The sequence below is a fragment of the Lineus longissimus genome, chromosome 18, assembly GCF_910592395.1.
Source record: "Lineus longissimus chromosome 18, tnLinLong1.2, whole genome shotgun sequence".
Lineage (NCBI taxonomy): Eukaryota > Metazoa > Nemertea > Pilidiophora > Heteronemertea > Lineidae > Lineus > Lineus longissimus.
In genome coordinates this window covers 13,976,388-14,002,607 of record NC_088325.1, presented here as the reverse complement: position 1 = coordinate 14,002,607, position 26,220 = coordinate 13,976,388, and the positions used below count along the sequence as shown (strand labels likewise).

At 42.7% G+C, this 26,220-nt stretch overlaps 1 protein-coding gene across 9 annotated transcripts in view; it reads right to left on the bottom strand.

Annotated features, from left to right (window-relative positions):
• Positions 1–1,400: 1,400 nt before the first annotated feature.
• Positions 1,401–26,220, bottom strand: part of LOC135502090 (sodium- and chloride-dependent glycine transporter 1-like) — a 35,115-nt gene continuing 10,295 nt past the window's right edge. For 5 of the 9 annotated variants that reach the window (XM_064794635.1, XM_064794644.1, XM_064794638.1 and 2 more), the window contains 12 exons: positions 16,962–17,172; positions 16,610–16,741; positions 14,447–14,590; positions 13,948–14,125; positions 12,172–12,304; positions 11,679–11,813; positions 9,667–9,770; positions 8,291–8,528; positions 7,818–8,055; positions 7,360–7,463; positions 6,856–7,032; positions 1,401–6,611 (listed from right to left, as the gene is read on the bottom strand). In XM_064794635.1, the coding sequence (XP_064650705.1) occupies positions 6,345–6,611; positions 6,856–7,032; positions 7,360–7,463; positions 7,818–8,055; positions 8,291–8,528; positions 9,667–9,770; positions 11,679–11,813; positions 12,172–12,304; positions 13,948–14,125; positions 14,447–14,590; positions 16,610–16,741; positions 16,962–17,172 (2,061 nt within the window). In that variant the 3' untranslated portion in view covers positions 1,401–6,344. Of the gene's footprint in view, positions 6,612–6,855; positions 7,033–7,359; positions 7,464–7,817; positions 8,056–8,290; positions 8,529–9,666; positions 9,771–11,678; positions 11,814–12,171; positions 12,305–13,947; positions 14,126–14,446; positions 14,591–16,609; positions 16,742–16,961; positions 17,173–17,471; positions 18,040–20,216; positions 20,429–24,345; positions 25,363–26,220 lie in introns of those variants that run through there. The other 4 variants (XM_064794642.1, XM_064794641.1, XM_064794643.1 and 1 more) reach the window with 4 other exon arrangements.

Sequence of the window (26,220 nt, the reverse complement as noted above, 5' to 3'; positions counted from 1 at the left end):
GGATGTGGCCGAACAGCTTTTGGCTTGGTCTTTTCAGTTCCTACTGCGCCCTGAAGATGGCGATGGCGTAGTTCTTTCATCAAGTCCATGAGACTCCGATAACCAGCTCAACGAGGGAGGATGTGGCCGAACAGCTTTAGGCTTGGTCTTTTCAGTTCCTACTGCGCCCTGAAGATGGCGATGGCGTAGTTCTTTCATCAAGTCCATGAGACTCCGATAACCAGCTCAACGAGGGAGGATGTGGCCGAACAGCTTTAGGCTTGGTCTTTTCAGTTCCTACTGCGCCCTGAAGATGGCGATGGCGTAGTCTTTCATAAAGTCCATAGCTAGGTCTTTTCAGTTCCTACCTCACCCTGAAGATGGCGATGGTGTAGTTCTAGACTCCGATAACCAGCTCAACGAACGGGGATTTGGCCGGACAGCTTCAGTTCTTCCTGTGCCCTGAAGATGGCGATGGCGTAGTCTTTCATAAAGTCCATTGGTTCAGGCTAGGTCTTTTCAGTTCCTCCCTTGCCCTGAAGATGGCGATGGCGTAGTACTAGACTCCGATAACCAGCTCAACGAACGGGGATTTGACCGGACTTCAGTTCCTGCTCTGCCCTGAAGATGGCGATGGCATAGTTCTAGACTCCGATAACCAGCTCAACGAACGGGGATTTGGCCGGTCAGAATCAGTTCCTCCCTTGCCCTGAAGATGGCGATGGCGTTGTCTTTCGTAAAGTCCATGAGTTTAGGTTTGGTCTTTTCAGTTCCTACCTTGCCCTGAAGATGGCGATGGCGTAGTTCTAGTTCCTACTGTGCCCTGAAGATGGCGATGGCGTAGTCTGTCATAAAGGCCATTGGTTAAGGTTAGATCTTTTCAGTTCCTCCCTCGCCCTGAAGATGGCGATGGTGTAGTTCTTTCATAAAGTCCACGAGACTCGGAGGGGGATTTGAGCCACATGTCAATATGGATCCCCCCCCCGGTTCCCAGCAACACGAGTATGGAGGGGCCATCTCAATTTACAAGAACTCCCCAACAACTCTTACATGTTGTTGAAAGAGACACAACTTACACTGGGTTGTCCCAGGAAGAGCAGCTGCAGCATTGGTGCTTTTGTGGTGGGGACCTTGTCTGATCAGCTCATACGGAAAATTGCTTCCAATATTTGAAGAGCTGTATGCAGTGAGGAGACAGAGAGTCAACACTCTTCAAGGTTGTTCTCTGCCAGTGGTGCACAAAATTACAAGCAATACATTGTTAGCATAGTGAAGTAAAGAACATGCAGAGAACTGAAGTGATGTTAGGAATACGACTGCTTGCCAACCGATATCAGACTCGGTCATAACTTGACAGAGTTGTGTCGGCAGTCAATATCGACGTCGCAGTTTCACAATTGAAAGAAAAACAGAAGAGAAACTTATTTTATTTTATTTTATTCATTGTTCACTTTGCACAGGAACAAACTAGGCACAAGGGTTGTGCAAAAAAATACGATGAAGGCCCATTTCCCAGTACGACAATCCTTGACATGACCACGCCCGCCATGGCTGCACAAGCAGGCCAGACATAAACACTGGCAGAATTTGTCAACAACCATCGAACTTAATAGGTTCGAACAAAGTGCATGAATTCCTGCGAATTTTCTGAACTAACTGCTCTGTGTTAAATTGTATCAATAATCAAGTTTTTATTTTAGTGCTTCTTAAACTAAACTTGCTTGTCAACTTCAACTGAATTTAAAGTATTGTGTATTTCAAAGACATTATTTTCAAGTCATATGAATACTATTTTCTTAATATAAAGAATGCTACCAAAAAGTGACAATATGTGTTTTTATTTCTGTCTATCGAGCATCTCTGAGACTTGTACTATTGTACAGTAAATGTCCTGACCAAAATATTGGTCCCATTGTCATGATATAACAGGCGAAAGCTTACCGTATGATCACCAAGGCTGATACGCGTAGTTCCTGACAAAAGTTTTTTGCTATACTGGTAAGATACTGGAAAATGCATTGTTTTTCCTGAGATGCAAATAACGAATGGTGCAATATATATACTACTTTAACAAGGTGTGTGTGTGACTGTTGTTATCCAATAAAATGGCTGAAATATCGGTCAGTATTTTCCTATAAATACATGTAGCTCGTTATTGGCAATGTATGGTCTGATTCTGGCAAAGTAAGCATTTCAAATTACTTCAGACTTTGAACTTTCAATTGAACTTAAGCATTTCGTTTAACAGCTGTATTTCCTCAAAAATTTATAAGGCTCACTTTATTTTTGATTTCCTGCACAAAATCTCCAAAGATTTGTGGGGCATTTCCTCAAAAATTTATAAGGCTCACTTATATTTTTGATTTCCAGCACGAAATCTCCAAAGATTTGTGGGGCATTTCCTCAAAAATGTATAAGGCTCACTTATATTTTTGATTTCCTGCACGAAATCTCCAAAGATTTGTGGGGCATTTCCTCAAAAATGTATAAGGCTCACTTATATTTTGATTTCCTGCATGAAATCTCCAAAGATTTGTGGGGCATTTCCTCAAAAATTTATAAGGCTCACTTATATTTTTGATTTCCTGCATGAAATCTCCAAAGATTTGTGGGGCATTTTTTCGTCAATGTGACGCAAATGGACAAAAGTGCCTGTGCATACATGTAACCGGTGAAGACGTAACCCATCTGATGCATACGCTGAACAACTCTTGGCAACGTAAGCACAAAGTTTGTTGTGGTAAGGCAAGCACACATTTTTGTTGTTGACCACAGATAACACGACAGAGGCAACAAATTGTTTTGAATTTTCAGAAGGACCCACTCAGTGGAAAGGTTTCCCAGTATCGAACTGGAATATAGTTAATGCTTGAAAAGTACAATTATGCCTCTGTTTTCCAGATTATTAGAAATAGCACCCTTTCTGATGCAGATGAAATACATTGCTACATCATCTTCATGTAATGTTTCATTAGCCCAATTTTTTTTCTTCAAAAAACTGACTTGACAGAAGAGCACTGTATACATAACAAAATACGATTACACAGTAATATCATGTACATCTCTAAAAAATTCCCCATAAAAAATCCTCAAACACATTTTGCAATTCAAGTCCGTATGAAGTCATATTGAAAGAGATGGAAACCATGTATCCATTTCTGTAGGGGGAGACTGAAATAATTTGGGCAATCTAGATCCTAACCACAGCAACCAGAGTAAAAGCTGATATAAAGCTTCAAATATTACAAAATATACATTAGGATGAATATGAAATAATGAAATATTTACATGTGTGGTCAATTTTATAAAAATGACACAATTATACATTTAAACCTTTCAGCTGAAAAGACCCATTGAAAAACTAGTCTTAGGTCATGATTGATCAATCAACAGACGTGCATGATAATTGAGAGTCATTCATTTTGACAGAAAATCTCCGGTCTCAAAAGTATTTCAAGTAGGAGACGCACTAAATCAGGGATACATGTAAATAAACTGGTTCTTTCATCAACATTTTTCTCTAACTTTCACACATTCCTCCGAAACGAGCAATCAAGAGCTCAAGCAGAACTCAACAACTTTGAAAGTCATGTCACAGCCAGTTTACTTTTCCGACTAAACACCAATGTTCTGTCACACTGACTATTGCTCTCAATTTGTTCACTCAAATCTGTGGCATACTTTTGAAATCACGCCAAGCCTAAGATTTCCCTGGATCTTCATCACCAAAAGCCTCACAACACAAACTACACCCATCATCAAAGCAATATTATTGCAATGACTTTAGGTACTTTTTCTTCTATTACTTTTTTTGAAACTTTTATCCTTTTTATGTTTTTTTCTTCTTCACACAAACTATACAGTGTTGATTTTTCCCTTTTCACATTGCGTTTCTATTCTATACAGATTTCAACATATACACATTTATTACACTAATGCAGCCCAATAACTTGGAACAGCAGAAAGATACTCCAACTGAAGCGAATACGAAGCTGTCTTATTCTTAAACATCTAAATGCAATGACGTAGGCTTGTAATCTATAGATGATGGCGTCATGGTGATGTGACTTGGGTGGCTAATTTGGATTAGAGTTCTCAACTGTCTGACGTCATGGAATCAGCCCCCCACTTGGCAGCCGACTCAGCGGTTGACACGACGTTGTCACTTCATTACTTCCTGGGAATCATCTATATCCGTTATTACACGTAATTTGCAACATCGCAAAAGTCTTTCGCACACTCCTACAGGACATACAGACAACTAGGACTACATCAAAACAAATCAGCTGTTTTTTCCATACAACTTGCATTTAGTATTTTTGCTCTCTTTTCCACTTTTTCCCAAAACACAACACAAAAAAAAATATTAAAATTCCTATACGACGAAAACAGAGACACAGAGTTTATTTTTACACTAAACATTTCAAAATGAATAATTATGGAACATTTTTCAAGACTGTAACATCGAACTGACGTCACAAGTGGAAACCATTCAAGCCAAGGAAAGAGTAAAATTTGAATTACAGCTTTGAAAGTTGAGAACTCAGTCGCATTCTTCTTTTATTTTGAGTTCTGACACTCTGTCACTTCGAGAAGATATTCACTTTCAATTATTTGAACTCGAAAATAAAAGGCAAACATTTCTTGGCTAACAGTAAATACTCAAACACCATATCATGGAAACGACTCCGCCTCAGACACAGGCGTTCTGATGATACGGACATAAGTACTTTCTTAGGCAACAGCCCTGTTCGAGGGAAGAAATGAAAGGCTATTTACAAGCAGTTTTCTAATTACCTCGACTAAGTTTTGAAAGTTTCTGGTATATCGCATACTATTGTTGTCAAGGCAAAACTTGATAATGATTTTCTGTTTTTTACATACATATACAGCTCTACTGGAGTATGAAGGTGATTTCGAACAGCACGACCTCCTCACAAAAAATGCAGCAAATAAGCGAGGAATGCTGTTTAAAATGAAGACAAGTGCCAGCACATTGGGCGAACACTGATCACTGGATCATGGCAGCGGAGGTTTAAACTATTCGAAGGCTGTGCTTAGATATCTTATTTTGAGCATTTGACTGCCTTAATGTTAATGGCCTATCACCATTTTAATCCTAAGGGTGCGTGGGCATCCGACTACACGCCTAGTGACGAGGCCGTAGACCTACACCTTAGGGTAGGATGTCCAATTTTGGTCTGGCTTCTCCTGAGACCACCTGTCAAGTTGGGAACTGTCAGCCTGCACAGCCCCATGGGTCTCCGAAGCACGCAAGCTGGTGCACCACGAGCAAGGTATTGGACCGGCACCAGGAATAAATGGCACCGTGCGTCATAGCACGGTATAATTTCATGCGTAGAGTACAATATGTGTTGGGCATGACGTGATGATCGATTAAGAAAAATATGACTACTCTACACCATTTGCAAAAGGAAAGTTGAAGAAAACACAGAAAGGAACTCTGCCACAGCCACACTGAAGAGGCCAGCGCACCATGGGTTGTTAGGCAGAGTATATGCCTGCAACACAAAGGTGGTTCGTGGCAAATTTAGTATCATACAAAATGATCTTAAGCTGAACAATATGTAGACAGAAGAAAATCTGAAGCCATCTTCCCTGAAAACACTAACAGACTCTGACAGGACAACTTCGTATCAGAATGCATTTGAACCAGTTTAAACCTCTGCTGCCATGCCAACACACAACTACACTCCCTTGTCCTGTCTATAGGGGTTCCCTGACCTCCATCTAACAGCTCTACCTGGTGGCCGTACAGCTCACTCTGTACCAAGACCTTTCAAAACGACAGAGTCGAAACAAAACTACTAACACTTGCCAATTCTTGGTAAAGATTAACAAATTTTTCCACATCTACCTTTCCTTATCAAGTTCTTCACCAGACTTCTTGACTTGTCTTGGACGTAATGTGTTTCATGTTCCACTAATCCAGTCCTCTCCACCACGTAGGATTGCGAAGATTTTATCAGAGTGCAAAAAAACTAGCGGCCGCTCATGAGACAAGAGAACTCATAACGGCACACACTAGATATCCTATATCACAAATTGCGTTGTGGATCATGTTATTTCCGTGTCGACAAAAGACAATCTACGTGTTTATCACAAAATGCTTGAGCGAATCATCATTCATAAACTCCCTGCTCTGCATCCACGGAGCGCCACTCCTCGCTGGCCTACACCTCACGAAGTTCATGCATGCTTGAGACTACGTGCTCACACGAACTCCTCCCAAGAGATCCTTTTTCCCCTTTACCACCCCAGGTCACATACGCCAGCCTCCGTGTCACATCCTCCACAGAAACAGCTCGAATCCAACAGCGTTCTCTCTGCATCGGGCCTGATGCTCATATAGACGTCTCTCCCTGCTTCCTCCCCTCTTGGACAGTTGGCGTATTATTCAGGAGTCCGTTACTTGCAATATTGTTTGATGAATTCACACCATTTGAGCCGTTGGAGCCATCATAATTTTTACTTAGAGGTAGTTGAGATTCAAAATACGAAGAATCCGATTCCTGACTTTGGCCTTGACTTTCGTATTTTACACGCTCCAACTGATGTTCAGGAAGTGCGGGTCCCCAGTCGCCTGTTGGACTACACAAAGATTTGACACGCTGAAAGAGATAATACAGATATTTCAGAGCATCATCACCATCTTATCATCCCATATATGCCTGTCGCACCAAAGGATTGAGTAATTGAAATGTTTCCCGAGATGAACTAACCTGCCTTCGTTATTAGGCTTAGGGGTAACCATTTTTAATATAAAGGATTCCCGAAGAAAAATATTTCGAAAAAAACAGGGAATACACTGAAGTGGCAATATGATGCCATCTTTTGACCAACCACAGAACCTACCTCCCAATAGTTTCGACCTTGTATTTCATATCTGACCACCTTATAGATGGCGATGGCCGGGATGGGCAAGAGAGAAGCCAGCGTGATCACCCAGCCAATCGCGTCAGCCCAGGCAGGAAACACGTGGGTGCCGTATTTTGACGGCTTGAAGTCGATCCAGGTGAAGATGATGATAAACTGAAATAAACACCATTTAAAACATTACCAAAAGCGAATTGGAACGACATAGCATTTCCTGACTGCAGTCAAACACGCCACATGAATCGTTTGAGGAACAGAAATGCCTGAGCGGACTTCAGATTGCACATGTCAACCATTGCCTCATTCATGTTCAGCTGGCCATTCGGGCAAAAAAACCTGCACAGGTCCACGGAGGCCGCCATCACAGAGTCAGTTTTGGCCACTTGTCAAGTTGGTCGATTATGTAATGACCGCTGTGGCCACCATGCGACATCACTGTTGCAGCCCAAACTTTTGCAGACTCGCTACTTTGAGAATACATACCACCAGAATGAGAGGAGTGACGAATTTCCACATAATCTTCCACCAGATTGACGGCCGATGGGTCTTCAACATGCAGTGAATATCATCCATGAACCTTTCGACACCTGCGGGGAAGATTTTTTAAAGTTAGGGTGCGGCTTCTATAAACATCATGCCAGGTGCCGATATTTTGATTGTGAATTTCAACTGAACACTTATAGAAGAAATTTGTTCCAAGGTTTCTGTATGGTTTAGAATGAAGTGCCGAAAAGCCAGCAAATCATATTACAAGGATGGAGCTACGAGCAGGAGATTTTGGCATCGACTGGTACCTTGTTTGTTGTTTATCTCAAATTGAAACTTTCACTCCTTACAGGCCCTGAAAAGGCACACAAGTGACTGCAACCCCTGGGCAGATTCATCGGGCCACCAACTCAATGGTTAAAAATGTTGCCATTGGAAGTTTAAAATCAACATACCATACACCCATGAGATAGCAACACACTCGGTAAACCCGATGATCAAGACACTGTACGTGGCCGCGTAGTTATCCCACAGTTGTAGTAGGTACATGCCGCCCTCTGAACAACATCCTAGACCAATCAGATAACACACCAGGCAGATCCCCACCAGCGTAAATGCCGGGCGTTTTCCTTTACGTAGGATCTTCGGGAAGCGGTCCAGTAATGTCGTGTGGACTGTATTGACAACTGCAAACTAAAATGGGGAAGGGATCTATAGATATCTTGTCCAAGACCTGGTAAGCGCATTACAATGGAACCACCGTTATCCAACACCTCTCTAGTATGGACACTTCAGGTCATTTCAAGTGAGATGGACCTCTGTAATCAAGACACTCTACTGTAAATGTTACTATTTTTTGAAGGATATGGGGAAGTTTGTTGGTGAGTGATAGCACAAAAACAAGACTATTTGAAATACTAGTGGTTACCTGAGTTCCGAGTCCGAGGGTCAGCAACATCGAGAAGAAGAGGATGGACCATAGGGGAGAGATTGGCAACCTCGTCACCACCTGTGGATACACGATGAACGCGAGTCCGGCACCTTGTTGTGCAACCTCACCAACACCGACGCCAAGTTCATGCGCCATGTAACCAATGATGCCAAAGATCACAAATCCGGCGAAGATACTCGTCAAGCAGTTGCCGACGGCAACAAATAATGAGTCCCTAGAAAGGAGAGAAGGAAAAGATGAGGACCTTGCAAAGATTCGGCAAATCGCCGGAAAATTGGCTGCATTTTTTGGGGGTTTCGTTATATCTTACTGAGTGACCTGTAAAAAAGCAAGGAAGTTAGTGATGAATGCAAAGTAAGATGTATGCATTACATTTGAAATAAACCAACGCAATATCAATTCAAGGTTCAATCAAACCTCAGGGGAAATGAACAATTTTGTTGATTTTTGAAAGTTGGGATCGAAATTTTCACGAAAGACGTCCGGGGGCCCCGCCCGTGTTTTATAAGCTCAAAAGAGAACGCCCATTCATGCTTGCACACAAGAATGACATGCATGAAAGTCAGGGGGATTTTGTTACGGCGACGCTGTCGACAGAACGCACCACACTACGGTAATCGCAACCTGAATAATAAACATGGCCACAAGTTAGTACAGATTGATTTTAAGACTCGCATTTCCCGCTGAGAATGAGGCCAACGTATACACGGAAAAAATATGTTAATCTTTGACGAACGCTCCATTGCCAATGCGACGTACGGTTGATAAAAACTTCGAAGTGCACTCACTGGTCTCATTTTAGGCGGGAAAATTTGAAGTCGTCGCAATTTTATATTCGAGGTCCTTGTCGGGAACTCCGCCCAGCACTAGCAGCATCGCTAACCCACCCAAGTCAGAATTGCCGGGCCATAATTGGACCGGCAGAAACTGCAGCAAAATGCATCATCGCTTTGAGCGCGAATGCACCGACAGCGTCTTTGTTTTCGATATAACCCAGAGTTTGCTCAGCGATGCAGCACTGGTTGTAGTTTTGGACAAGGACCCGCACTGAAAAGATATTCTGTACTCTGTCGCGTCGCGAGACGAGCTCATGGCACATCAACTAATGAGACTGGAATGAAAGTTTATAGTGAGATCTCAGAAGAAACGTGACTGTTTACCATTGGTCACGGTGTCAGACTCACCTGGGTCACCTAAAATGTGACCGTCCATAACAAAACCAATCACCTCTCGCAGATGTTCATTTTGAGAAAATGGGAGACAATTTTCAATACTCTTCCTTTGCAGTAGACAATTCTCAAAATGCAACGCGTGACTGGTCTTGTACTGGAAGGCCACACATGTGTACTTACCGGAGAGCATTGTTATGGAACTTATTGTAAGACGCTAAAGTGATGAGTCCGCCCCAACACGGTGACAAGGAGAAGAAAATCTGCACGGCCGCGTCGCCCCAGACCTGTTTAAATTGTAAAAATAAAACGGCGGTCAGTCATGAAGAAACGAGACTATACGTGACGAGGTTTAACCCCAATGCGGATCATTTCGGCGGCAGAAGGACACCTTTGAAATTCAAAGAGGCAATTACAAAGTTTTTTTCTTTCGGAATACTTAACCCACATTTGGGTCACGGGTCAGATCTTCACTCATTTTCGAATTTGAGTATGAATGTCATATCAACTTGCCTCGTTGTAAGGAATCATGTTGGTTCCACCACCGAAATCATCAGCCCCCCAAACGAGATACTTCAACCTGATTCCAAGGAAGTAACTCAGAGAAGTGCCTTAAACACCCCCAGCGTTAATTCCAGGATCGTTGTGAGATTTGAGCAAGGCGTTTAACTCTGCTGATCAGACCTTTTTCACTGAAGTTTAATCGGCCCTCTGGTCCCAAAAATATGTTATCAATGGAACGATTTTCTTGAATTGATTCTCCGCATCGTTTTGTCCATTCTGGTGTAACCTTAAGCCGTGACCTCGGGTGATTTCTGCGCGAGAACCTGTTCCTTGGCGTCCTGAAAGTAGGGGGTGCAACCCGAGGTCAGGGCGGCCGGTCTACCAGGATGGCACGTAACATCTTGTGAAGAGATTCTGCCAAAATGTGCAGATTTTTAGACATGGGACCATCGAGGCCAAGGCAATTCAAAACACTGTTATACAAAGCTTAGGCAAAGGATTATAAATTTCATGTTCACCAAAAAGTAAAGGTGTACTGTAGGCCTAACATTTTTGTTATAAACTTCCGAGTTCATCAGAAAAGATTGGGTGAAAATTGGGAGAAAACCTTGAGGTTTGAAATTATCAATTCTGAGAATGGTCAACTAACTACACCAGCACTGATCAATCATGCTGATCATAATGTTTCATCAAGGACAAACGCAGTTAATGTTTGGTGTAAAAGAGCACTGGGTGTGTAAAGATGTCCTGTAATTCTGCATAACAATTTAACACAAATTGGCTTTTTCTCAGAAAACCTGAGGAAGGGTAATGAATGATCAGAATGCTTGCCAATCACCTCATGCATGGTCAATGCAAGGCACCTTCCAGACCAGAAACCAAATAAATTCACCAAGTATGAAATTAAGCATTAAAACATGCATGATCTAGTCTAGTCTGAGAACAAAAGTTGGGGGGGGGGGGGAGGGGAGGGGGGATAGCAATGGCAACTAAAAAATTTAGAAGTGTAAGGTCAAAAATAGAAAACGGACATGTTTCATTGAAAATAAATGACTTCCGAAAGATTTGAATCATTCTTACGGTCATGTGCACAAAAATCACAGAAACTATAAAGTTCGGGGGATTGATGCGATCAGAAGCTGAGCGTGTTAGAACAGAAAGCAGAAGCCTGAACTGTAATGGCAGACGTTCTCCCACGACACCAGGGAATAGAACCTTTGCCATCTACAAAGAATTGTGGAGAAAATCAGAAGGAAGTCGTTCAGAATCAGCCGAGACCAAACGCCCTCCAATACGTCTAAAAGTCTAAAACAACCCAGGACTTATGACCAAACCATAGGAGACAATATGGAGGAACGCTTCTGTCTTTTTAGAGCACTACTACAACCAAAGTCCTACTTTTTTGAGTATAAAATTTTAATCCTTTGCCAAGTCAACAAAACAGTTTTTCGATGAAGTGTTTTTTTCATGGTTTGATGAAACAATGCACTTTTCTGGCATGCCAGCCTAAAGCCAAGGATGCAGCGCCCTCCACCAGTAACTTTAGCAACGTCTGGCTGCTAAATAAACAGGCGGAGAGCCCTGCGCAAAGTATACAGCCAGAGTTAGTTGGTACGCCTTGCCGATCCCTCACCAGAGGACCCTGGGTAACGCCGGGGGTACCCTGCACCACCCATCCAGGTCGTACCTACCTTGGCAGTGAGAAGTCTGTGCCATTCCGGTGTCAAGTAGAATAGAATTCCATCGAGGCAGCCGGGAAGCGTGGCCCCGCGCACCAGCAGGACGATGAGAACAAGATATGGAAAAGTGGCAGTGAAATACACGGCCTGAAAAGACACAAGATCACATCTTCTTTATCAAACTGTTCCCCTACTCCAGTGAGATCCTTGACGAGAGGAAGTCCTTCTGGACCTAATCCACCTGGAGTTTTCGGAGCATATTTCTGGCATCTACAGGCCTGCCAAGAATTTTAACATTTTCAATGTACGGAGCTCTCCAATACTGAACCTCACACACAGGAGACCAGCACGAGGTGAATTCCACAATTTTTATTGCACCCAGGGAAAAGAGCAAATTGAAAGAAGACTTCATCTGCTGGCAAGGGGCGCACTGGTCAGAATTGAGTGAGCTTCAATCATGCAATTAAAACATTGTCTTTACTAGAATGTAAATTTCCAGACTTACCTTTCCTGACGACTTGATCCCACGGATAAGGCACAACCCAACGAGCACCCAGGCCAGGAGCAGACATAAGGCAAGCTGCCACCTGAGGCCCCCCATCTGGTGAATACCTTCACTGATGTCTAGGACATAGTTACTGCAAGGAAGAGAAGCTGGGATTAGATCAGGGAAACTTTGTAAAACATGAAAACTTGGCTCCAGAAGGGCTCGGGCAACATTGTAAAACATGAAAACTTGGCTCCAGAAGGGCTCGGGCAACATTGTAAAACATGAAAACTTGGCTCCAGAAGGGTTCGGGCAACATTGTGAAACATGAAAACTTGGCTCCAGAAGGGTTCGGGCAACATTGTGAAACATGAAAACTTGGCTCCAGAAGGGTTCGGGCAACATTGTAAAACATGAAAACTTGGCTCCAGAAGGGCTCGGGCAACATTGTAAAACATGAAAACTTGGCTCCAGAAGGGCTCGGGCAACATTGTGAAACATGAAAACTTGGCTCCAGAAGGGCTCGGGCAACATTGTGAAACATGAAAACTTGGCTCCAGAAGGGTTCGGGCAACATTGTGAAACATGAAAACTTGGCTCCAGAAGGGTTCGGGCAACATTGTGAAACATGAAAACTTGGCTCCAGAAGGGTTCGGGCAACATTGTGAAACATGAAAACTTGGCTCCAGAAGGGTTCGGGCAACATTGTGAAACATGAAAACTTGGCTCCAGAAGGGTTCGGGCAACATTGTGAAACATGAAAACTTGGCTCCAGAAGGGTTCGGGCAACATTGTAAAACATGAAAACTTGGCTCCAGAAGGGCTCGGGCAACATTGTGAAACATGAAAACTTGGCTCCAGAAGGGTTCGGGCAACATTGTAAAACATGAAAACTTGGCTCCAGAAGGGTTCGGGCAACATTGTGAAACATGAAAACTTGGCTCCAGAAGGGTTCGGGCAACATTGTGAAACATGAAAACTTGGCTCCAGAAGGGCTCGGGCAACATTGTAAAACATGAAAACTTGGCTCCAGAAGGGTTCGGGCAACATTGTGAAACATGAAAACTTGGCTCCAGAAGGGTTCGGGCAACATTGTGAAACATGAAAACTTGGCTCCAGAAGGGTTCGGGCAACATTGTAAAACATGAAAACTTGGCTCCAGAAGGGTTCGGGCAACATTGTGAAACATGAAAACTTGGCTCCAGAAGGGTTCGGGCAACATTGTGAAACATGAAAACTTGGCTCCAGAAGGGTTCGGGCAACATTGTAAAACATGAAAACTTGGCTCCAGAAGGGCTCGGGCAACATTGTGAAACATGAAAACTTGGCTCCAGAAGGGTTCGGGCAACATTGTGAAACATGAAAACTTGGCTCCAGAAGGGTTCGGGCAACATTGTAAAACATGAAAACTTGGCTCCAGAAGGGCTCGGGCAACATTGTGAAACATGAAAACTTGGCTCCAGAAGGGCTCGGGCAACATTGTGAAACATGAAAACTTGGCTCCAGAAGGGTTCGGGCAACATTGTGAAACATGAAAACTTGGCTCCAGAAGGGTTCGGGCAACATTGTGAAACATGAAAACTTGGCTCCAGAAGGGTTCGGGCAACATTGTGAAACATGAAAACTTGGCTCCAGAAGGGTTCGGGCAACATTGTGAAACATGAAAACTTGGCTCCAGAAGGGCTCGGGCAACATTGACTGATTTGGTAAGGTAACAAACAGGACAAAATGTTTTGATAAAAACCCAACACTTTGTCTCAATTTGATTTCAACCAAAGTTGTCCTGAAACTTACTGGAAGTACTCATCGCTTGGACTCTTTGGCTGTGGCACTTCTGTCAAGTTCGACAAGTTCTGCACGTGGTAAAACATATCCTCCCCATACTCATCTATCGTGAAACACGTGTGGTTGAAGTACGTCCCGTTGTAATTGGTGCAATTCCTTGCTTCGGCTATTCCAAGAAGACTGCACGCTGAAAAGGAAGGAAATTGCGATGAAACCTACGTCAGGGTGACCATAGGGTCTCTAATGGTACGGATCAGCAGAGATAGATTGGTTTAAGCCAAGGAAAACTTGTGGTTATGTTTTAAAAGTAGGCCTAGAAGTTTTTTTGTAGCTTTGCTGTCATGAGGCCATACTCCTTCATTCACATAAGCTTTGGAGTGGACCACCACAACCCCTCACCTGGAGGTGAAGACTCGGCCACAAAATTCCAAATTGGCAACGATGAACCATTTTATTGAACAAGGCAATCAACGAGATTTCATGATTTCGGCTCAATTGTATTCCTTACCAGGCGTATTCCATTCGTTGTCGCACGTGGCCCACGGAACTTGAGCCGTAAACGAGGCGAAGATGTAATACAGCGTCCAGGCGATGATGACATTATAGTAGATGCCCACAAAGAAGGACACCATAAACATGCCCCATCCGATACCTGCAAAGATAGAGTCACAGAACATTGAAGCGAATCGCCGAAGATATAAACCAAAATTCTGCAGCATAACGGCCTCGTGATGGTACAGGAGCGGTGATATCTTGTTTCAACAGGTGGCAGCAGGGTATTTGCCATCTATTCCGCCACTTTAAAAAGTACACCAAACCACAATACAGTTATACTTCAAAGCTTTCACTGAATTGATTGAATGTTAGGACAAAATGTAAGTCAAGTAGATCGATCAAAAATGGTGTTGTGTTCAAATGAACTATGTATAGATAAGATAGTTTATTATTCTCAGTGTCGCCTCAAATGAATCGGCCAGCAAGACTTGGCTTTTGAGACGCACTCTTCTTCCGAACTCCTGTGTCTAATCCCAGGCGCCTTGCGAGAAGGCAGTATGTACCCTGATCGGCGGCCAACAAACGAGCCGCATGGGAAAGAGAGTAACCCACCCATGGGGCCTTGTACCATCACCTTTCCGCTCAGGAGGTGGACGTCTTAACCAATAGGCCATCAGGATCAGTTAGAGTATAATCATAACGCAGGAATGAGAAAATTAAATTTTTCGATGGGATAAATACCCACGCATGTTCTTAAGATGGGTGACAGAGTTCACGTTGCCCACTGTCTGTGTGACCTGTCATACACCATATAAAACTGACACCAATTACACGAACATCACAATCGTGAATCAACAACACGATGAAACGGCGACGGATTAACGGAGATTGACGTCATCAGGCGCACCCCACCTTGAGAAACAAGAAATTATTGATTGTCTTGACAATGTAGCCATGTCATGATCTATTTCTGGCAGCCGAAGCTGGTCAGGCCAAGATGTTATTGTGATCCCGCTGGTCGCTATTGTGTTTTTCCCCAGCCAGCTATTGATTTAATAGCACTCTGACTCCTTCATGAGCCTGACAAATCAATTTCCTGAGATTGGTTTTGTTCTTAGGAAAAAATTAGAGTCATTTTACACTACACTACAGTACACCATGCACAGCAGGTGTTTGACGCATGCACAGCAGGTGTTTGAAGGAGTGTCCAAGTGTTAAAAAAAACAAAAAAAATTACAGGTGTTTTCCAAACAGTTTCCGAGAGTTATGAAATATGGATGTCTGGAAGTTTCCACCCTTGACACCCATGATATAAACTCATTGCACTCTGACCAACTATAACAGATCAGGCAGACTTCCAGCGAGGTTAGATAATGATACACAGAGGAATATTCCATCCTCTAGGTTAATAGTTCAAGGTCATTATCTGTTCTGCGTGGCCAATTAGAATGTTGTTGTTGTTTCACATTACAATGCAATAAATTTATATATAATAAAGATAAAGCCCCAAGTGAAGGACAGTGGAAACTTCTCTTTAGTTTAAGGTCACTGTATTTGGTAGGAATTGGACATTTTCATTTGAATTGACCTGACCTCCTCTGGAATCAGGACGATGTCCTTAGGAGAGAGCATGCCACCACATCATGTGTTTAGTATTACATATCAAGGGTGAAGAGATGTTTCTAGGTGTAGAACAGTGTTTCCACTAGGCTGAGGCACCTCACTTTACCTCAACCTGACTCATACGACCCACATTGAAATAGCCAGTAGTATGTTGTCAACCTCTGTTGAAGACATGTCGCATCATTGCTTGCAGGGATCAGCGGTAGCGCAGTGGAAGAGAGTCGGCCTCATGATCAGGAGGTCGTGGGTTCGACTCCCGGCTGAGTCACTGCTTAGTTCCCCTACTGGTCGAGTTCAAGTGAGCGCCTTCTGGTTCCTCCTTGAAACCCCTGATTGATTTCTTTGGAGACCGGGGTAATAATATGATATCCCAAAGCGCTTTGAGCGAGAACTATAGTGTCACGGAATTGCGCTATATAAAAGACTCATTATTATTATTACTATGTTGATATTTTGTCATAGCTAAGCTAGCCATAATCAACTTTCTTTGTCTAACACAGCGCAATCACAGGTGGCGTAGTTGTGGAAATACGCAAGTTGTGATAATACGAACCTTGGAAGAGCGGACAGATTTTCCATATGGACACAACGCCAGAGCTGGCGTACTGGCCGAACGACAGCTCCATGAAGAACAACGGCACACCAGTGAAGGTCAGCATGATAACATAGGGGATGAGGAAGGCACCTATAAAGAGAAGAGGGTTAAACCAAGTTAATCAAAGGGTTAAACTAAGTTAATCAGTGGCTTGATGGGTAAAAATTCAGAAAATGAGCAATGTGCTTGGAGGTACAATTCTCCCGGGAGTATTCCTCCTCTAGACAGAATGAGCATTTTTGCATCCCACTTGTAGTCAGGCGCCATTGACATAGGACCTAAGGTGTTGGCTCCTATCACTGTTACTTACCTCCTCCATTGCTGTAACATAGATATGGAAACCGCCACAAATTTCCAAGACCGACGGCATATGATAAACAAGAGAGAAGAAAGTCCAATTTCCCCGACCAGTTGCCCCGATCCTTGTTCTCGTCTTGGCTGATAGTCGATTCTTGGTCGGAGGAATTGTCGCCCGCGACAACATTGTCGACGACCTTCTTGGCGGCTCCATCCATTTCACCCTGGAATGATAAAATGTTTGAAGACATGAGACGAAAGGTTCGAAGGGATAATTTGCCATGTCCACTTTGGTAGTGTGATCTCAAAACTGGCAACCATTCAGTGGCATGTATATATAAAGACTATAAGGTTAAAGGTGCAGGAGTTCTGAAAGTTAAAAGTAATACAGGGTTTGAAAACAAAAGATGAAAGTCAAAGCGACTACACATTAGAATAGGGTACTGATATAACGTTGACCTGTGCTCCGTGGCGCGGTCAGTCACTCGAGTCTTCCACCGAGACAGAGGTATACAATATTTACCAATTTTGCAGCCTCCTCATCATTCTGATCTACTTTCGTATACACTTTGATATCACCCATTTTCCAGTCTTCATACATGAACAAGGAGTACTATTGTTATCCTATACTCTGTTCAACAGGGTGTAGATCCTGATTTTCAGCACAATTATCCCAAGACGCAATCCAATTAGAATATAGAACATGTATTCTAAAACACTTGGGTTTAGAATGAACTGCACTTTACAACGTAATGCACTCTGCGCCAACGAAGGCTCGTTTTGAATTCAGCGGTTATAGTAAGGCAACCAATGTTAGACGCGGTTTTGGTGAGACAGTCAAGGCAGTTCTGTATCAACTCCTATTCAAACATGCACTTCCGAATACAGTCTTTGTATCAATATCTACTATCGTACAGCTGCCTTGGATTCGATCACAAGTTGTCAAGTTTCCATCACAGAATATTCATGGAAATCCAGTCCCTGAGATTTGTCCACGTGTATGTTACATGAAATGTACTGAAGTTCGATGATATCTTGAACTATAGTTTAGTGAGTTCAGCTATGTATCCTGTTGTGAGAGCACACAAACCCTGCATGAATATAAGAACTGTGATTATATTTCTCGAACTATTACATATAATCCTGCGACAGGTGGATTTCTATTAGCCAGATTGTTTGTAAATACAATGGATGCATAACAATTCTTTGAACAGGGACTTAAGATGTGAAGATATGACGTTTCCCTCCATACATCACAGAGAGCTATACAGGAGTGAGACCTCGTAAAGGGACAACTTTGGTATGGGATTTAGCTGGCCAGGAAAATTTTACCCCTGCTTGCCGCCATGAGTTGCAACATGTAGCATAAGGATTGTCCCTTAATTTGATATGGCTTGTGAATAGGCCTTTTCGAAGAAGACAAATCAGAGCCATAACGATCAAATGCGCACACTCAGTTGGAAAAAACAACATATCTCGTGTCCAACTGGTGAATTCCTTTTCCACTCCTCCAACGAACCCCCCATGAACCAAGCCACAGACAAACCTGGAGACAAAAGGCTAGTTGGGATAGGCAATTGTATTGAATTTGAATGAGGTCACATTGAAATGCCCTCATTAATGGTTTAAAGGTATCATGTATGGACAGTGTAACTTCATAGCTCAGCTGGGGGTGTAGTGCATGTATACAACTTATTCTGAATGGACACAACATGCACACTAAAGCATGGTGGAGTTAATATATAGTACTTTTTATACTTTTTCATAACATTTCAAAAACACCTGATCAAAATTGTAAGAATAATGACGTTCTTTTGTAGCTACTTTTCAAACGAAGATATTCAAGTAGGACGAGAGATGACACAGAAATGGCTTCTTGAGACACACAGATCAATATCATTGTGACTCTGACCTGCTTTTAACACCAGAAAAGCGACTGTGGGTTATCAACGGGAGGGACAGCTTACAAACCTCATCCTGCAGGTTTGAAGCTTGAGGTCCTAGTGGGCGCTTCACATAGGCCAGGCCTTGACCACATTTCCCGAGGACAGAAACTGGATTTCATAAAACAGTATCTCTTCCCACTGAACACACATCTGATCACGCCAATCGATGAAAATAGTATCTTTTGCTCTCGGCACAAACACCATGATATTTAATAGGAGCCAACAAAATAATGGCTGAGTGAAAACCAATCGATTTTTTTTTGGCTCGTCTCCATATTTTGATGGAGTATGGTAAAAAATCAATATCTTTCAGTGTGGATGTACATAAGTGTAGTGGCAGCAGCTGACAGCAGACGCCAGTCCATAACAACAACAACAGAAGCAGTAGCCTTGGTCAATAAGCTGGTCACCATGCAGCATACAAAACATCTGCATTATGACGAACCACAGGCATAGCTCGAGGGTGGGAGCAGCAAATTCCCCCAAGAAGCCACCAAAATGTATTTTTGAACAAGATGTTGCCCAAAAATGTTCAGTAAGTGTCATTTTGCACCCCCCCCCCCCCCCCCCCAACTCTATTTTGAGGTTGTGTAAAAATGTGACTCGGACATACCTTCGACGTGTATTGCCTCTAAAAACGTACAACAGACACTTCAGTCAAAGGTAGAGGGAAAAGAATAAATTCACAGTGCCAACTCAAGGGTTGAATTAAAATTTACCAGACCGTCCTTTTTCACCTGAGCAGTTCAACAACATTTGGCCAGTGGAATTTTCCAACGGTTCCAATACAAACCCATGCTTAACTTTTAGGGAGTCAGACATGAATAAACAATGTCCCATAGGTTTTCCTTGAAAAACCTTTGCGTGATGTGTCGAGGGCCTAAAATGTTATCAGTGTCCAAAGAAATGTCAGGTCGCCGTGTAAAAAGTGAGGTCCTCAGCCTTGATTTGATTCCATTTCTTCATATCAGGTTGATTCTAACAATCTTTACACTCCCTACCACATGCGGGTCTCTGGGCCAAAATGAGATCTCGGCCTACCAGAATTAAATTTTGTAATTGAAACTCGATTCGATTTTGTAATAAAATCTAACAGGATTCTGTTCAAAACCAATCATACAAGTACAACAACCGGAAGGCCTACAGCAATCGGAAGGCCTACAGCAACCGAAACACTTCTGGCTGAGCTCAGAATGAAAGTGAAAATCACGCAGAACAGCAACTATGCCTTGAATACCACAAGATGGAGGAAGGTTGGGAATATCCAGTTTCATTTCAATCAGACCGATAAACCCGATATTCCAAATATAACAATTACTAACAAACGAGGATTACTCCACAGAGTCCGGAAACTAAATGCAGCAAATTCAATTTTAATTTTCCTATATATTCCTACATTCTGCAGTACGACACCACACTGGAGTCCTCCATCTGGTATACAGGAGTTTCAGTAAATTTCCACTGCCCACGAGCCTGTACGTGCCAGGTATGCAAAGCGAAACAACCAGATGTTTTCATAAGAGTTATCATCACTGCCACACTATTCATATTTGGACCACCTGCTGTCAGCGACATGTGACTATCATGATGCTTCACAGGGTGTCCCAGAAGTTAAGCAACGACAGATTCTCTATGTGCAGTGGCAGCCACCTGAGAAACTGCAGACCAGAGTCACCAAGACATCACTTCATTCTGCAAGGCAACTGTCGAGAACTTCTGCATGGAGGAATATTAGAATGGTTTCGTGATTCATCGGGCCTCCGAGTCCAAGATGTTGGGTAACGAATACATCAAGCTGCAGTTAGTCCTTTTTAAATCATCGGAACGTCCATCAATGAGTCCTTCGTTTTGCTGGGGATAGGGCAACCATAGAGGACAGCAACATCCTCTCAAAGGATGCTACCTTCTGCAGGATCGCTGGAGCCAGTAGGTGCCCAAAGGAGCTGACATCATGCAGCAGAGTTGGTCGGCTAAAATTAGGAAACTTGCCAAATGATGAGGTGCGGCAGCACTTTATGGAAATCCCAAGTCAATTTTCTAAAAATGTGCAATAGGTCAGAAATAGGAACCCAGCCAAAATAAAACATGTCGCTAGAACATGCTATGACATGTGTTATGTGGGAACGCCATATATGCACCCTATTTTTATTGATCGTGACGATTCGAATCTGACAACGTAAGCTGCATCTCCACGACTAGCGAACGTGGCCTCTACCTTGGGAAAATTTCCATTAGTTTCGACTTAAGCTGATCAGTATTGATCGAGAGTCTTCATTGGATTCCAAGTTGTCAGAATGTCATGACCTCATGTGGCTTATACCAGTTTCAGGACCGTTGCCAAACTGGAGGGGCAAATGCCCCAAGACCTCCCCCAATGACGTGTCCGGACTAAAAAGCTTTTAAAACCATTGGGTCTGAATTGGAAGGTCATTCGGATGAAAACTGCTCAAAGTTCACTGGAGCAAACAGCTGGCACAGAATAACCCTGTTATTTACATACCAAGTTCAACAGGGCATAACCCTTAATTTCTGCACACCATTTTTTACTCGGAAAACAGGACAACAACAGGCAAAGAACCTAGGCTTACCTTGCCCTGATTATAACTGAACTTTTATTCACCGATTAATAAGCTTATTTTACAGATTAACGAGAATCTTAATCCAAATAAGCGACAATACTGGCATGCTCCCAACAGCATCACGTTGATTTACAGTTAATACTAACAGGTCACCAAACGTGCCATGAAGTCATCCGCTGTTCACTCCAGTCCATCATGGAGAACAGCCAACATTTTAAAGTTCAATTCAATAACAAATGGACACCTCCAGACATCAAGCTTTGATGCCAGAATATCTACCCCACCACACATTCCAAAAGCCTGATTTGGCACATATATCAAGTCCAAATGTCACTGGATCAAAAGAGATTGGAAGACCACCAAGAATATTGCCATTTAGCAGCAGAAAAAGAAAATTCAACAGGGCCTATAAAATTTGAAAGGTCTAACTTTACGTCAGCAGATTGTAGCTCTTGGGCCAACTAGAGTGAAAGAGACCGCTTTGTGTGCTAACATTTTTCACTGGTATCAACATCTTTCCAATGCAATACCAAAAAAAATCACCCAAAGGTTAAGAACTAAGTCGAGCTTCATTGAAAGACATTTCAAATGGATCGTTACATCGCCGCTTGGCTTGTTTATTGCCTATAGCTGTGACCAAGCATAAACTTCAATCTTAATCACAACTGAGGTGTTGCCAATTAGTGCAAATAGGCCAGTTATATACATTCATCATCGAATCAATCATGTCCATTACGAATAATTACATTTGTATTATATTCATGGGGTATTTTTTTCAACTGCTAGATCCATGACAGTAAAAAGTTTTTTCAATGCCAAATAAGCTAGTTAAAAGCAGATGAAGACAACTTTGAGCTTATCCTCGGATCTGACAAATGAAGCTTTGACTACACCTAGGCCTATCCTCTCCAACCTACTCCTTGATCTTGTGAAGTACAGCGAAATGTGGACTCAAACGTCATTGACACACACTCAAACATCATTGACCCCTCTTCCATATGTATTCTGAGAACAGTCAAGAACTGGATTACAACTTGAGCTCGAGCAAACAAATCCTGACCAAACTAGTTCCATTGTTGATAGTGGTTGAAAAGCAAAAGCTGACTAAAACTAGTTCATTCACAAACCGCTGATACCAGCTGAAGGGCTAGAGATTGCAACATCAGACAAAGGCAAACAAAATCTGATTAACGAGTTAGAACACAAGCCTCACGGACCCATCTTGACTTCCAAGGGTGTAAAACAATAACTAATGCACTACGTTACTTGTAGTAGTCTTTTCTTTATCAAACACAGTCACCGCAGATGGGATCCTAGGAAGCAAGGACCAGATTTCGGACCACACTTTTTGAGCATAGATTTCAAATCACAACGCAATAGCCAGCCATGTGCCTGGGACCAAGTTGTCAAAAAATATTTCCACCTCTGCACCTAAACGAAAGTCTATCTCAACAGAGATGCATTGGGCCATTCCAAGTCTAATTGTCAACCTGACTAGGCTCTCCCACAACATTGAACAGTGCTCAGGAATTTAGGCAACAGTGATGTTATTCTGCTCCACATGTCAGCCGACAAGCATGATTCTATCTTCCATGAGAAGGAATGACACCCCAATGGAACAACATCCCATGCAAGTGGGAGAAAAATCCCATTTTCAGTCCACTCAACAGTAGCAAGATCAAAATAAGTTGCTATGTGTAACTCTTCCACATCTTTGTTGTAACCGAGGATGGTTGCATAGCTTGCCGCCAAGGCTAACCTTTCAACCAGGTAGAGATTGGTAGACAGGTATCCAAAGGCCAAGGTAAGCTTTCTGATATTATTTATCATAACATATCGAATGCACCTAGCACTCTGATGTGCCCAAGAGATGCACAGGAGCTTGATAAAGGTACACTGGTTTGCCTTTTACCAATGGTCAGAGGACTTAATAGTCTAGCCGGCTGGGATTGACTGAGAGCTTGCTATTTAATGGGACAAGTAAAGCACACGCTCATCAAGATATTGAATTGCACTAAAACCCTCGAGCAGAAGGCCTACCCATAATGCCAGCACCTTCATCACAATTTTTTTGGTATCATGAAAGCAAATCTCCAGAGGTTCATCACACCTTCTCTGCAGACAAGAAAGAAGTACGAACCTGAGCAGATCGAGATGATATAGAACAGTAGCTGTAGACCAGCTGCAACATCTACAGATAATGACCTCATACATATATTACATCAGGGGCGAAGGAACTCATTCTACTTGCCCTAGTTGGTGTATATTTAGATCAAGAGAGGAATGCGATCAAAAACTGCACCGAAGATGATGGCCCACCAAGAGGTGGAATGCAAAGTCGGAGTGTTGACTTACAGGACAGATTTAAGACCATGGGACAGCCAGCCCCACAGCTCTGCCTTGAGGCAGCTTTTATCAGAAGTAGTTATTTCCTTATTGTGAATAGGTGCCCTGAAACGAAATGGGGGGAGGGGATGACACACCTCATGCACCTAACCCCTAAATCTGCCACAGCATTCGTTCGTAAAACTTGATCTATCTGGCCTGCCAGCTTCTCCTTCTTCTTTTAACATCTCAGATCTTCATGCTTCAAACTCTGCTCCACTAAGGAATGGGATGGCTGGAGGGTGTTTGGTTTGTTACAAACACTCCTGTACCATCTGACCAAACTCCTGTTCTCTAGAAATCTTGTTGACCATTCCGCTGCTGGCCTGTCTACTGTTCTCAGTCGAGAGTTACACAACACTGAATGACAAGCAGACTTGGATCTCCGCATTCCAATTCCAACATTTCCATTACAGGACGATAGATGATGTCTAAAAACAAGAACTGACAACAACTAGAACTATAAACACACAGCAATAGACTTTACCTTATGAGGCGGTAATCCATTTCCTAACATCCACTCGTACTTTTCAGCAACCACGCTTTCTACAAGCCGCGGCTTCTCCAGCATCATTGTTGGCATCATGATAATCACAGTCTGGAGAGGCAAGTCACGTTAAGACGCAGAAGACCAAATCAAGCCAGAAATGAGTCACAGAATCCAATTATGTAGATATTATATAGCGCGGCTACGACGTTGACACAGCAAGAATACCGATTGCTTTGGCAAGAAAACAACTGTTAGCTTCCCTTTGAATTCTGTCTCCGAGTTGCTCAGCACTTTTGTCCGACTCGCTGCAGTGAGGTACGGCTAACAGTGTGTTACGTTCTAAAGGTCACCACAAATACAAATGTCACATCAAGACAAAATGCATTCCAATGGCCGCTAGTTGGTATGAAGCCTGATGTAGGCAGAAACGGATCTCAGGTTAGAATTATCTATCAGATGCAACACTGTTCAAAAAGGATGAGATAGTGTATTGTATTCCAATTCCGTTGCTAGGGTGAATTTGAAGAATCCGATAACACCCCCACTTGCCCTTGGGCTGCAAATATTTCAGCGAAAGCTTTTAGATCCAGATATTTCTCTTATGGGACCACCGTGTGTTTGAAGTTGGAGATTATCTTTGGCTCCGTTCCAACGATTTCACCATCACAGAAATGAATTGCTGACGTCAGACAACAACAAGAAGCCCCACTCGCTCAAATAGTCAAATTTTTGAATAGAGTTCCAATGTGATGCAAATGTCAAATCGTTATTCTGCTTCCTAGCTAGAAGAGTTGCTTCACCATGCCCATATTCTTTTATGCTCTCCTTTGCTACAGTTGCAGACTGATAAAAACGAGTGGAAATTTCCACCGAGTCCGCTAACGAGTGTATACAAATGTACCTGATAAACGATAACACACACTTTACCTCGTTTTGGTTTCGAGCAAACTGCCAAGTCTAGAGTTGATGACACCCAATAATGAGTCCGTTAAACACACCGATAGGAATATTGAACATTAATGCACAGTCACACCATGAATACAGCTGAACACTGGTAGTAACGATCCAAATATCCTATAGCATTAGCGCTTAGCAATGGCGGCAACAGACGGAGAGCTAGTGATGATACATTCCATTCACAGAGCTGCTTAGATTACTAACAGAGAGTGAATTTCGAATGATTCACAAATACCGTGTAGCAGAAGATAGATATGTGGTTACAGATATCGCTTGGGGATAGGTTTGGAAGCCTGTTTTTCTGATGTTAGTCAGGTAAACATCGATGTATTGGTGAAGCACCGTGAAAACACAAGTCTTTCAAATGTAGATGTCGTTTTTCTCGAGAGAGAGAGAGAGAGAGAGAGAGAGAAAGTCGGAACTCCCGAATTGAGATGAAGTAGATTTGTCACGCGGTACAAAGTCACGGAACGATAAATAACACGTCAAAATAACACAAAATTTCACAGAGTTTGAAGAAATATCGTTTGCCGTATCACATCAGTAGACGAGATTATGCTATACTGGATTAAACTGCATCACTGTATTGCTAATGGTACGCTAAATCAATATTTCTCTTCTCCATCACATGACAACAACAAAGCACGTGATTGGCCGTGAGCCAAGCATACACGCTTTGATGTGGTCATCGCGAGGATGTGACAGGTTTATTTTAGTTTGTTATGCAAGCACTGAGCAGTACAGGCTAGCCATGTTATGACTAACAAGCATGAAACAGAACGTGTAGCTGGTGTTTTTTTGAACTAGTGTTAGCTAGCAGTGTGGTATTGACATTATGAGATAGATTTGTATAAAGAATTGCAAGCGTTAGCAGATATAGGTCACTGGCGGGGTCAACGGGCAAGGTTACAAGGT